The sequence below is a fragment of the Myxocyprinus asiaticus genome, chromosome 39, assembly GCF_019703515.2.
Source record: "Myxocyprinus asiaticus isolate MX2 ecotype Aquarium Trade chromosome 39, UBuf_Myxa_2, whole genome shotgun sequence".
NCBI lineage: Eukaryota > Metazoa > Chordata > Actinopteri > Cypriniformes > Catostomidae > Myxocyprinus > Myxocyprinus asiaticus.
In genome coordinates this window covers 39,125,011-39,139,874 of record NC_059382.1, presented here as the reverse complement: position 1 = coordinate 39,139,874, position 14,864 = coordinate 39,125,011, and the positions used below count along the sequence as shown (strand labels likewise).

At 38.7% G+C, this 14,864-nt stretch overlaps 1 protein-coding gene across 1 annotated transcript; it reads left to right on the top strand.

The window, feature by feature from the left end:
- The first annotated feature begins 3 nt into the window (after positions 1–3).
- Positions 4–14,797, top strand: LOC127429798 (mediator of RNA polymerase II transcription subunit 17). The gene is made up of 13 exons (XM_051679020.1): positions 4–94; positions 3,616–3,872; positions 3,961–4,124; positions 4,432–4,651; positions 5,861–5,997; positions 6,093–6,174; positions 6,372–6,524; positions 8,464–8,594; positions 8,697–8,881; positions 9,160–9,297; positions 10,822–10,939; positions 11,026–11,185; positions 12,851–14,797. Exons 2-13 carry the CDS (start codon positions 3,638–3,640, stop codon positions 13,057–13,059), a joined length of 1,932 nt encoding a protein of 643 aa, XP_051534980.1. The 5' UTR covers positions 4–94; positions 3,616–3,637; the 3' UTR covers positions 13,060–14,797.
- Positions 14,798–14,864: the final 67 nt, after the last annotated feature.

Below are 14,864 nucleotides of genomic sequence, written 5' to 3'. Positions count from 1 at the left end.
CTCGCGTGATTTGCGCAGTTATCGTTCAGTAGCAGTAAGCAGAAGCTCGAGAACTGCAGCAGAAAGACACACAGAACATCACTACATAGATCATGTGAGTATACAGCAGAACATTTCATCTTTGATATCAGCTCTCAGAATGACATCATGCGCGTAACACTTTAGAGTTTGAGAGACAGAGAGCTGCACAAATTCATTAGCAGCTTTGAATCAATGGACGTGTCTCTAAACCCAGTGAGCTGCCTATCTAGACAGCGTTTTAGAACATAGGCAGCTCACTAGGTTAAGACTATCTAGACAGCATTTTTTAACATCCTAGTCTTAAAACCTAGTGAGCTGCCTATCTAGACAGCATTTTTGAACATTTTAGTCTTAAAATCTAGTGACTATCTAGACAGCGTTTTTGAACATATTCTTAAAACCTAGTGAGCTGCCTATCTAGACAGCATTTTTGAACATTTTAGTCTTAAAATCTAGGGACTATCTAAACATCATTTTTGAACATCTTAGTCTTAACCTAGTGAGCTGCCTATCTAGACAGCATTTTTGAACATCTTATTCTTAAAACCTTGTGAGCTGCCTATCTAGACAGCTTTGTTGAACATATTCTTAAAACCTAGTGAGCTGCCTATCTAGACTGCGTTTTTGAACATATCAAATCAAAATCAAATCACTTTATTGTCACACAACCATATACACAATGCAACAGTGGGTGAAAGTCTTGGGTGCAGTTACGAGCAACATAGCAGTCGTGACAGTGATACAACACAATTTACAAATAATAATATAAACATAATTACTCAACACAGTATACAAATAATAATATACAATGTACAGTATACGATACACACAATATGGAATATACAGTATAATAAAAATAGTATATATAAAATATAAAGTAGGTTGTATTGTACTGTATTGACATTCAGGCTGTCGGTTGATAGTAAGTTGCCAGTGTGTTGTTAAGAGAGAATATAATTTATGACAGTCCAGTGTGAGATAATAAGATTAATAAATTGCAGTGCTATTGTAAATTGATCGTGAGAGATCAAGAATTCAAAAGTCTGATTGCTTGGAGAGATTGATTCCAGAGTTTCTCATCAAGCTTGGAGGACACTATGGTGTTGAAGGCTGAGCTGTAGTCTACAAACAGCATTCTCACATAAGTGTTCTTTTTTCCAGGTGGGAGAGAGCAGTGTGTAGTGTAGATGCAATGGCATCATCAGTGGAGCGGTTGTTGCGGTATGCAAACTGCAGTGAGTCCAGTGATGGAGGGCAGCTTTAATCTCTGATTAGTCTTTCAAAGCATTTGCTGATGATGGGGGTCAGAGCAACAGGTTGCCAGTCATTTAAGCAAGTGATTTTGGATTGCTTTGGTACAGGCACAATGGTGGACGTTTTAAAGCATGTGCGGACCAGGGGCCTGGGTAGCTCAGTGGTAAAATACGCTGGCTACCACCCCTGGAGTTCGCTAGTTCGAATCCCAGGGCGTGCTGAGTGACTCCAGCCAGGTGTCCTAAGCAACCAAATTGGCCCGGTTGCTAGTGAGGGTAGAATCACATGGGGTAACCTCCTCGTGATCGCTATAATGTGGTTCATTCTCGGTGGGGCACGTGGTGAGTTGAGCACGGATGCTGCGGTGGATGGCGTGAAGCCTCCACACGTGCTATGTCTCCGTGGCAACGCGCTCAACAAGCCACGTGATAAGATGCGTGGGTTGATGGTCTCAGACGCGGAGGCAACTGGGATTCATCCTCCGTCACCCAGATTACAAATTGGGTGAAAAAAGGGGAAAAATCAAAAAAATAAAAATAAAATATGTGGGGACCACAGACAAGGAAAGGGGAAGGTTGTAAATATCTGTAAAAACACCAGCCAGTTGGTTCGCGCATGCTCTGATGACGCGGCCCGAAATGCCGTCTGGACCCACCGCTTTGCGGATATTCACCCGTCGGAAGGATCGGGTTACATCCGCTACAGAGACGGAGACTGAACTAACCACTGTAGCTTCGGCCGCGAGAGCTCTCTCCGCGCGGGCGGTGTTATTTCCCTCGAAACAAGCATAAAAAGTATTAAGCTCATCCGGGAGAGATGCAGCAGTGTTCACGGCGGAGTTTTTATTCCCTTTAAAGTCCGTGATGATGTTAATTCCCTGCCACATTCTAGCGTCAGTGGTGTTGAACTGTCCTTCAATCTTGTCCCCGTACTGGCGTTTTGCTGCTCTGGCATAACTGGCTTGTTTATGCTCCTCCGCGTTCCCGGAATTAAAAGCAGAGGTCCACGCATTAAGTGCTGCACAACATCGCTATTAATCCTTGGTTTTTGGTTCGGGTAAATCCGTATAGTTGTGGTTGGTACAACATCCTCTATGCACTTCCTGATGAAACATGTTATGCTATCAGCATATGCCTCGATGTCGTCATCAGAGGCGGACCGGAACATCTCCCAGTCCGTGTGATCAAAACAGTCTTGTAGCATAGAATCTGATTGGTCTGACCAGCACTGGATCGTTCTGAGGGCGGGTGCTTCCTGTTTCAATTTCTGCCTATAAGCGGGCAGAAGCAGGACAGAAGAGTGGTCCGATTTGCCAAATGGTGGGTGGGGGAGGGATTTGTAGCCATCCCGGAAGGGAGAGTAGCAATGGTCCAAAACCCGGTCCCCTCGTGTGTTGAAACTGATGTGTTGATAGTATTTCGGTGCTATTGACTTGAAGTTGGCTTTGTTAAACTCCCCAGTCACAATGAACGCGGCCTCAGGGTGCGCGGTTTCCTGCTTGCTTATAATCCCATACAGTTCCTTGAGTGCCCGGTCTGTGTCGGCTTATGGCGGGATATACACAGCAGTGATAATGACCGCTGTGAATTCCCTCGGTAGCCAGAATGGTCAACACAGAAGCATGAGAAATTCCAGATCAGGAGAGCAGAAAGACTTGATAGAATGTACGTTCCTCTGATCACACCAGGATTTGTTGATCATAAAACATACACCACCACCTCTGCTTTTACCTGAGAGGTCTTTCACTCTGTCCGCTCGGTGCATGGAGAACCCCGCGGGTTCAATGGCTGAGTCTGGAATCTCCGCAGACATCCAAGTTTCTGTAAGGCAGATAATGCAGCAGTACCTCATCTCTCTTTGGAAAGAGATCCGCACTCTCAGCTCGCAGAGCTTGTTGTCCAGAGACTGAACATTTGCCAGTAGAATACTGGGTAGCGGGGGTCGATTTGCACGACGTCTTAGTCAGATGAGAACGCTGGCTCTCCTTCCCCTTTTCCGGTTGCGTTTCTGTGGCCGGGCAGCCCAGACAAAGGGCTCCGCTGGCGTGTTTGTAAACAGCGGGTCGGCATTGAGGTATTTAAAGTCTGGTTTTCGGTGTGCTATTGCAGAACCAATGTCCAAAAGTGTTTGTCTATCGTAGACAACAAGACAAAAAACATAAGAATTGTAGACAAAACAAACAAAAAACTGCAATATTGTGTTGGAGCTCGCAACGCAGCAGCCATACTCGGCGCCATCTTGAACACAACTCAAACCCATCTTAGTCTTAAAACCTAGTGAGCTGCCTATCTAGACAGCATTTAGGGTGACTGAATGTTTGTTGTGTTTGTCATTTCTCAGTAGTAGCCCCGGTGTCTTCAGAATGATGTCGGGTGGTCCAGCAGTTCGTGTGAGCATCGAGTCGTCCTGTGAACGGCAGGTACAGGAAGTGTCTCTGGACGGGTTGGAGACGTACGTCCCGCCACTGTCCATGTCTCAGAATCTGGCTAAGCTCGCTCAGAGGATCGACTTCGGCCAGAGCTCCGATTCGGATGAAGAGCGCACTGAAGGAGAGAGCCGGGACGAGTGGAGCAAACTGGAACCAGAGGAGGACGAGGGTACGTCTGTTCGACTCAAACCCTGTTACGTCACTGGTGCTTATTCTTCAAACAGGCTTGAACCATTACAGCTGCTCTCTGCTGACAGGTACAGTGAAGTTCCAGCCGTCGCTGTGGCCGTGGGACTCTGTGCGTAACAACCTGCGTAGCGCACTAACAGAGATGTGTGTGCTGCATGACGTCCTCAGCGTGGTCAAAGAGAAGAAGTACATGACACTCGACCCAGTGTCCCAGGACCCCACTATGGCAAAGGTCATTTAAAACACTAACCACATCAACACAGCGCTTGCATTAAACTCACTGCTATGAAAAGCAAGGCGGTGTTTCAGGAGGAGAGTAGTCCTCTACAATCCACTGCAAACTCATTTACAGGTCTGGCTTTGTTGATACACCCAGTGTGCACGATGGATAAAATCCATCCTACATAATTTTCTCTTTGAATATCCCCATTTCATTCTGAAATGCATCATACTATGGAAGTAAAATGGGTTGCAAATGCCCTTTTGAGGTGACTTGAAAAACTTAAATTTAACAGGTGTGTGTGTGTGTGTGTGTTTAGACTCCGCAGGTTTTCCAGTTGATCAGTAAGAAAAAGTCCTTGGCCACTGCAGCCCAGCTGCTTCTTAAAGGTGCAGAGAAACTGACCAAGTCAGTGGCAGAGAACCAGGAGCAGCGCAGACAGAGAGACTTTAACTCAGAGCTGCTGCGTCTGCGCTCACAGTGGAAGCTGCGGAAAGTCGGAGACAAAATCCTGGGAGATCTCAGTTACCGCAGCGCTGGTAATGCACTAATTTTAGTAGTTCATCAGTGTGACATGCAATTGGTCTTACACCAAAGGCCTTTGCACACCAAACGCAAATTTTCGCCACAATTTTATTAATTCATTCCATTCACACCGGGAGCGGACATTGGCACGCCTACAAAGCAAGATATATATATATATATATTATGGTGAGTGTGTGCATTTTTCTTTCTTCACCAGCTGGTGAAATACCCCAACCAATAAAATATGAGTTGTTGATCCCCCTTTCAGGAGCCACTGCAATTACCAAAACCAGCACAATTGGTGGCGCTAAAGCACAGAAAGCTGTTTTGACCACCTACATTAATTAACTCGAGGAAGACTTTCTGAGCAAGCTAATAAAAATGTTTTTTAAAAGTTAGTGTACTTGTTAACCATGTGGACAAAAGTGTCAGTGAAGAGTGTACTTGAGATGAAATATGAGACAAAACAGAAAGATAAAGGGAAATAAAAAAAAATTTGGCCATCATTTCCAATCAAGCTGTAATTTTGCCAAATTATTCAAAAAGTGTGAAAATATTATTTATTTGTGTGCATTTAGGGTACATAAAATGTTAGCAATGAAATTAGCCTTAGCAAGTCAGCCATTTTATTTCAAAAACATGAAAAATTTCATTTCCAGGACAGAATTCTTTAAAACACTATACAGAATTTGAAATGTGCTGGAAATGACACTGTGGCGGGAATTGTTTTTATGACTTTCAGAAAAAATGAAAAAGCAGACATAAATCTCCTGATGCATGTACATACACTGTTGGATGTTGTTAGCAAGCAAAAAAATAAAAATAAATATTGAGTTAAAATTATTTTAACAAGACTTTACTTTCTAGACATTCACAGTGATATAAGTGCCTGAAGTTGAAGAGACAACCTTTAAATTAATTTATTAAAGTGATAATTTTGACCAAAAGAATCTTTTTCACACATATTTTTACATGGTTAAAATGTCCTCAAAATGAAAAAATAAATAAATAATATATTATATATATATATATATATATATATATAATATATATATATATATATACATACATACATACATACACACACACACTGTATACAGTATATAGCAAATATTGACCTTTAATGAAGAGGTTAATGGAGAAGTTTATGATGCTAGTCTAGATAAATGTTTACATAGATGAATGTTTCTAATGTTTTTGTTGTATTTTGTGTTCACATGTAGGGTCGCTGTTCCCCCATCATGGCACATTTGAGGTTATAAAGAACACAGATATTGACCTAGATAAGAAAATTCCAGATGATTATTGTCCTCTCAATGTGCAGATCCCCAGTGATCTGGAAGGCTCTGCTTATATCAAGGTCAAATTCAAGAATGTCTGATGGAAATTTAATGGAGAATAATTTTTCAGAAGAATTAACAGAAAACATCTGGATGTTTCTCTGGATGTCTGCAGGTGTCCATTCAGAAACAGTCACCTGATATAGGAGATCTTGGCACAGTGAATCTCTTCAGAAAACAACCCAAAGCCAAACCAGGTATATCCAGCTAGTTTTAACACAGAAATTGTACTTTTGGAATCAGATTTTACGGCTTCAGTAAGCCAATAGCTGAATGTCCATGTACCGATTAAATGAACTGCTATTAGGTTCAAACAATATGCAAATTCCCAATTTTCACCGTTGTCCAGCTGTAGTAACTCTGTGTTCATGTCTCATTGCTTTTTCTCTGTCAGGTTCTCAGATGTGGCATTTAAAGCTAGAAGCCGCCCAGAACGTGCTGCTGTGTAAGGAGATTTTTGCTCAGCTCTCACGTGAAGCTGTTCAGATCAAATCCCAGATTCCTCACATCGTTGTCAAGAATCAGATCATCTCGCAACCGTTTCCTGGTATGCACACGCACATTATGCTTCAGAAAAGGCTAAGACTGTGGAAAATCATGCTTTTTAATTTATGTTCCATTAGCTGCACCAAACAGAATTATAATCTGTTTGATTTAACAGCCAGACAAGAGAACATGCCTCTGAAAGACCTTGCATTTTGGAGGTCTGTTTTCCGGTCAGATGAAACAAATTGTATGGCAAGTGCTTTTAACATTTATTCCTTAAAGCTTACAAGCATCTATTTTTATGTTACTTGTACTTATTTTTTTAGTTACTAGTAAGTATTCCAGTAGTGACTAGTACCTTGTTTTACATTTTACTTGTATTTATTCATTAGATAGTTCCAGTAGTATGGTGACTAGAAGTATTCTATTGTTACTGGTTACAAATTGCTAAGTTTTGCCATTGAATTGAATTTGTGGTTCAGATATCAGCTATTAACTTCTGACTGGTATGTATTCCTATAGTGAATAGTGTATAAAAACATTTTTTATTAGTAACTATTAGATATTAGTACTTATAAGATATTGAAACGGTACTTATTATTATGATACAGTAGTGATTAGTATCTATTTCAGTTTACTAGTACTTATTTATTAGATACAATTGTCTGTTCCAGTTGTTACTAGTAACATTTCTTATCTCACTAGTTACAATATTATTATTATTATTATTATTATTATTATTTTTTAATGTAATGACTGGTAAGAATGGCTATTGTATAGTTCAATAAAAAAAATCTTACTAGTACAATTTAAAATCTTACTGGTAACAACTGGAATACACACTAGACTAGTGTAATAAATAAGTACTAGTAAAATCGGAATAGATACTTGTGTTGTCTATTGGAAGACGTATTAGTATCTAATGAATAAGTACTAGTAAAACTTCAATATATTCTGGCGTCTATTGGAATACATAGTAACTGAAAACTAAGGGCTTATTCATAAGATATTAGATCTTATTCCAATAGTAACTAGTATCTTTTCCAGTTTACTAGTACTTATTTATTAGGCCCTACTAGTGTATATTCCAATTGTTACTAGTAATATTTCTTATCTCATTAGTAACAATTGTTTTTTTAAACAAATGTAATGACTAGTTAGAATTGCTAAAGTACAGTTCAATTAAAAGTCTTACTAATAAAATTTTAAATGTTACTAGTAACAATTGGAATAGACACTAGTGTCTCATAAATAAGTACTAGTAAAACTGAAATAGATACTAGTGTCTATTGGAATACTTGAAACATAAAAATAGATACAGTACATAGATTTATACAAGTTTTAAGGAATAAATGTTAAAATGGCTTGCCATACAAATTGAACTGAATCGCCATAATGATCAGCACTATGCATGGAGGAAAAAGTGTGTGGCTTTAAACACCATCCTAAATGTGAAGCATAGGGTTGGCAGCATCATGTTTTTGTTTTATTTTTTGCAGAAAAAGAGACTGGTACACTTAAAAAAAAAAAAAAAAAAAAAAAAAAAAAACAAACAAAAAAAAAATTAGAAACATGGAACAACACTTCAAGACATCAGCTAGAAAGTTAAAACTTTCAGCAGGACAATGATCATAATTATACCTCCAACGATGTTACAAAATAGTATAAACAAAACAAATTGAAACGAATGGCCATCACAAATCTCTGATCTGAATACCATTTAAATTGTTTTGATTGCACTGTGTGTGCCCGAGGAAGGAGGTCCAAAAACCTGACAGAGTTGCACCAGGTCTGTTAGAAGAAATGGGAAAACTAATATTGTGAGAAGATTTAAAAGGCAGTGCCACCAAGTGTATGTAAACTTTTGACCCAGTGAAAATCTGATTTAGTACATTAAAGCTGGTATTACAAAAAGGTTTACTGCATGACGTGGTGGGGCATAGAGAGAGGATCATTATTATAGATAGGTGTTATAGTGTGTATTTATGTTCACTCCTCAGGTCTACAGCTCTCCATCTCTCTCTGTCACTCTACTGGAGACAAAAAACACCAGAGAACGTCACCAGACAAGAGCAAACCAGACGACCACCTGTATGTGTTAGAACACAACCTTCACCAGCTCACACGAGAGGTACTCGCACACGTCAGAGATGGACACGGGCTTCTGGACTGTTATGTTATTATGTTGGAGTGATTTGTTTTGTCTGTGTATGATGGGTATGTGTTGTTGTAGTTCCACAAGCAGACGCTGAGTTCAGTGGTGATGCCTCATCCAGCCAGCGCTCCGTTCGGACACAAACGCTTGCGCTTAGCAGGACCGATGGCGTATGATAAAGCAGAGATCAGCTCCCTGCAGCAGAGTGAAGGACTGCTGGAGAAAATCATCAAACAGGCCAAACACATCTTCCTCAGAAGCAGGTACATTATACACTTGACTGAATTGATATTTTTCATGATCTTAAAAACCTTTTGATATAAAGAAGTGTTTGTTTTGTGGATAAATCTAAATTAAATAGATGAGTTGGAGTGGTTAGTGAAGGAAAAGCAGCCAACAGGTGTCAAGCATACATGTGAACTCCTTCAGTACTGTTGAAAAAGCATGTAACGATGAACCTCATGAAGCCACTAGAGGGCCGACTAGCAGAATAAAGCTAAATAGATGTGTAAAAGTCTCTCTCCTTTTCTTCGATCGTCAGGACGGCACGGACCATTGACAGTTTGGCGAGTCGCATTGAGGACCCTCAGATTCAGGCTCACTGGTCCAACATTAACGATGTTTATGAGTCCAGCGTCAAAGTGCTCATCACTTCACAAGGATACGAGCAGATCTGCAAGTATGACAGGATTCTGACATTTAAAACTCTGAAGTTGCTGTTAGCCTGAACAGATGAACATCAGATCATCACACCAGCAAAATATCTGTGGAGACACCAGAAAAATACCCCATGAACAGTTCCTATTGTCATTTTCCCAAATTGTATCTTGTGCTAATATGTTTTCCCTTGTTGTCTTTGTTTTTAGTAAACAAATTAGTCATTTTTCTCAGAATTATTTCTGTTTTTTTATTTTTTTTGGACAAATTTCTGTGTAAAACATTCGGAAACCATTCTTGCATAAATTGTTGCATCCAATTCCATGGTGCAAATTATGAATTTCTACATAAAAAGTTTGGAAACCATTCTTATGTAAATTGTTGCATTCATTTTATGTGGTACAAATTACGAATTTCTATGTAAAAAATTTTTGGAAAGCCATTTTTACATAAATTGTTGCATCCAATTCCATGGTACAAATTATGAATTTCTATGTAAAACATTCGTTCAGTGCATCAATTTACGAATTTGAATGTAAATCATTTGCAAAGCCATTGTTACGTAAATTGTTGCATTCAGCAATTTACCCAAGTATGGCTTTACAAATGAATTACACTGAAATTTGTAAATTGTTGCACTGAACTGAATGCACAAATTTCTGTAAGAATGGTTTTCTGAACATTTTACATAGAAAATTCGGAATTAGTCCAATGAAATTTAATGCAACAATTTACATCAGAACAGCTTTACGAATTATTTCTACTGAAATTCATAAATTAGTGCCCTGAACTGGATTCACCAATTTACATAAGAATGGTTGTCCGAACATTTTACATTTAAAATTTGTATGTCCCATGGAACTGAATCCAAAAATGTATGCAAAAATGGCTTTACAAATGATTTACACAAAAATTCGTAAACTGAGGCTACAATTTACCTAAGAATAGTTTTCAAATGTTTTACATCGAAATTCATACTTTGGCCCATGGAACTGAATGCAACAATTTAAGTAAGAATGGATTTCCAAAAACTTTTTTTACTTAGAAATTAGTAATTTGTCCCATGGAATTGAATGCAACAACTTACACAAGAATGGTTTCTGAACGTTTTACATAGAAGTTCGTAATTAGTTCCATGGAATGGACGCATTCCGAATTTCTATGTAAAAATGTTCGGGAAACCATTCTTATGTATGTTGCATTCAGTTCAATGCAAGAATTTATTCATTTCTTTGTAAATTGCTTGTAAAACCATTTAAATATGTCAGTTTACAAATTATGAAAATGTTTTTAAAACCATTCTTACAAATTCTGTTGCATTTAATATAGTGTGACGATTTACGAAAGAATGGTTTTATGAATGATTTACACACAAATCTTTTCTACTCATATTTCATGAGTGAGACCCAATGATTGGCAAGTCAGGTCACAGGAACTAGTAAAAATGCCTTGCTACTGTTCTTTCCTCTCCCATAACGATATCCTCAACCATTGGACCTGTGAATGAGAGAAATATAACAAACCTCTTCCTCCTCTTCCTCTTCAGATCAATCCAGCTGCAGTTAAATATTGGAGTGGAGCAGATCAGAGTGGTACACAGAGACGGACGTGTCATCACGCTATCACACCAAGAGCAGGAGCTGCAGGACTTCCTGCTGTCACAGGTACTGATGCTCATTCACACACACCACAGTTTCAAACTCAAAGAGAAAAGAGAAGTTGCACTGAGTGTGTCTGTTTGTTTGTGCAGATGTCGCAGCATCAGGTGCATGCCGTGCAGCAGTTGGCTAAAGTCATGGGTTGGCATGTGTTGAGTTTCAGTAATCACGTGGGTCTTGGCCCCATTGAGAGCATCGGGAACGCCTCGGCCATCACTGTCGCATCTCCAAATGGCGACTATGCCATCTCAGGTACACACAATAACACACACATCTGGTATCGGAGTCGTTAGGGACCTAAACAAGCACTTCCTGATTAAAGGAAGGTTCCTGGGTTAAATGCAACTTAAGGTCTATGTACAGCATCAGTGACCTGCTGTCAATTACCACAGAAAATACATTTCCATTCGTCCATCCATAAAATTAAAGGAAAAATGGTTGAGCTGTAATTCACTTACATTCGAAGTCTATGGTGAAAGACATTGCACTGGGATAAACATTAAAATGCACACTGTTTAAAATGTATAACTACAAGATTGTATTGTGTTAACATGAGACTAGTCTAAGCGAATAACAGACTAACTAGTAGTTCTACCTAGAATTTCCACCACTTAAAGGAGGATTTAGACCACTTTACAGCTCAAGTAACAAGCTTTTTCACAAGAATCAATATAAGTGCTTTAGCAAAAACACCAGATGCACATTTTTGCTTCAAACTCTCTAAAGGCCCCAGCACACACACACAGAAGTTTTTCTTTGTTCTTCGCTCAGAGCCTGAAAAAAGATTGAAACAGTCGAGCAACGACATACTGTTTGCGAACATTCAGACAATGGCTACACCACTGGGGGAGTCGTTTAGAGGAGCATTTAAATATGAGGATGCACAAGACTACATGTAAATCATCAAATATACTTTTTTTAAAAAAAGTAAAAGAAGCTGTTTTAACCACTCGATGATGATTTAAAGTAATATACAGTATATACACCGATCAGCCACAACATTAAAACCACCTGCCTAATATTGTGTAGGTCCCCATCGTGCCGCCAAAACAGCACCAACCCTCATCTCAAAATAGCATTCTGAGATTATATTCTTCTCACCACAATTGTACAGAGTGGTTATCTGAGTTACCGTAGACTTTGTCAGTTTGAACCAGTCTGGCCATTCTCTGTTGACCTCTCTCATCAACAAGGCGTTGCAGTCAACAGAACTGCCGCTCACTGGATGTTTTTTGTTTTTGGCACCATTCTGAGTAAACTCTAGAGACTGTTGTGTGTGAAAATCCCAGGAGATCAGCAGTTACAGAAATACTCAAACCAGCCCATCTGGCACCAACAATCATGCCACAGTCCAAATCACTGAGATCAAATTTTTTCCCCATTCTGATGATTGATGTGAACATTAACTGAAGCTCCTGACCCATATCTGCATGATTTTATGCATTGCACTGCTGCCACACTTGGCTGATTTGATAATCACATGGATGATTGTTGGTGCCCGACGGCTGGTTTGAGGATTTCTGTCGGCCTTAAAGTAGGTGGAGCTCCAGGTCACACCTACCGATGATGTGGACCAATGGCAGTACGAAGGTGCTGGTATGAAGTTTTCCCGTGAGTTTATGCTGGCAATCTGTTTTGAATCACCAAAACAAATGCAAAAAATCTTCGTTTTGGCAAGATTTTGTTCGACTTCAGTTTCCCTTGAAGTATATCAGAGCCTTATTGCTAGACCCTATAGAGGGATGAGTCTAATAGATTTTCTGTGGGAAACAACAAGTCACAGATGCTGTACAGTATGTACTGTATGCATTAAACCTGAAACATTGCTTTAATACTTCCGTTTAGTCATCATGCCTTGTAAAAACTAACCAGTCAGCTATCAGAATATGACCTGTCTTCCTTCCTGTCTACCTGTAGTGCGTAACGGTCCAGAGAGCGGCTGTAAGGTTCTGGTCCAATTCTCTCGGAGTCAGGCTAAAGATCTGCCCAAGAGTGATGTGGTGCAGGATGCTAAATGGACTCACTTGAGGGGCCCACATAAAGAAGTGCACTGGGGCCGAATGGAGGGAAGAAACTTTGTTTATAAAATGGAGCTGCTCATGGCCGCACTGACACCGTGTCCCTGATTATATAATTACTGTAAATGGATGCTTCTTTTGTTCCATTTCTTAGCTCAATGTTTCTCACTCCTTCATGGCGTGTCAGTTTATTTGAATGAGAAACATTTTCCGTATTATTCATTTGACACCAGCACTGCTAACACTGAGGGATGTCATCTGCAAATGATTCCTGAAATGATCCTCATCTTCAAACATTGAACTGGCATGTCATTTTTCTAGGAAAAGTTTTTGGAAATAAAATATTTGTATTTTCAACACTGTATTAACCCCTTCATTTTTTTAATGGCAAGCATGCAAGTATAGGAAGGTTGTCCAAACACATAAGGATTTGTAATCATAAAGGATGAATCTAAATAAAAAGATCAAGGCCAATAAATCAGAATTTAATGAGTAATCCTTTACCATCAAGAATCATGCAATCAACAAAATATCTATATGCAATAATCTATGCAAGGTTCCCACGGTCATGGAAAGCCTGGGAAATTAGCAAAATCTTAAAGGTAATGGAAAAGTCGTGTGAATTTTTTAAGAGTTCATATAAATTTGTCTAGTTATGTTATGTTCTGTTCAAATATTTCTTTGGCTAGATATTGCTTTTACCCCGTTGAGCCACATTCAAATTATTATTTTTATTTATTTTTATTTTTTTGTCCTCCTAGATGTTTTTTCAGTAAAATTATAATTGGGTAAATCTCTTAAAAGGATTAGTACCTGACAAACCAATAGATTTAAACCCAGCAATATCGAGAAAGTTTTTTTTTTTTTTTTTTTAAACTCATCTATGAATTACAAAATGTTATTGTCAATAGATGTGTTAACTCTTTACAGTAATCTTGAGAAAATTCTAAATTACCAAACATTTTCACATCATGCATAGTACATATGTACACAACACAAACACTGCTTTCTTATAGACACTGTGGCAGTGTCAAAGTACAGCACACTAAATTTTATAAAAGCAGCTTAGCACCCACACAATCCCTGGACATCCAAGGATTCCCCCAAAACAAACACTACAGTGTTTGCAGTTATCTAGATGACATTGTAGTGGTTTTCATTTAGTAGAATATACATGCCACATCATTTTCATACATTCGATTAAAACTTCTGACTCAGAACTGAACTGTCCTGTAACTAGAATCCGTTATGTGTCAGTCGTAAATAAGTGTGCCATAAATAATATAATGAATTCAAATAAATTAACTTTGCAACTGTACTGTGTTCTTGATTGTTTTATGTAAATTTATAGCATACGAATAAAAAATATCCCAGATTGGGCTATTACAAAATAAATTAACAGATTGACTTTCTTAATATTTAAATCAATGCTCAGAATTTTTCAGTGTTTGCTGTTGTCAATATGGCTCCTTCATCCTGATCTTATGCTGTTCAAACACATTCAGGGCCTGAAAAAATGTTTTCATTCACGAAAAATGTCTATAAAATGAATGCCCTGATTTGCTAAAGGTTTACATGAATAGATGCACTTGGAAGCTTGAAAGCACTCGTGAGAAAATAGCTGATCTACTACCGTACATGGTTATTACTCTTAATTAATACTTATCGCCAAAGAGCAGGGGAATTTATGATAATATTGGATTTTATAAGCAAATTCTGTAATTACATTTATGATAAATGCCTTTACTATAAAATAATAAAATGGTATTAAGTGAGATCCGTAAGTGAGAGGTTGATCATTAACCACATGCACAAGCCTACTTTTTAGGAGGGTGTGTCCAACATGTTTACACATGTGGTTATTTGTGCTATTGTTCTTTGTAAATCACCAGCAGTACACCCACAAAGCGCAC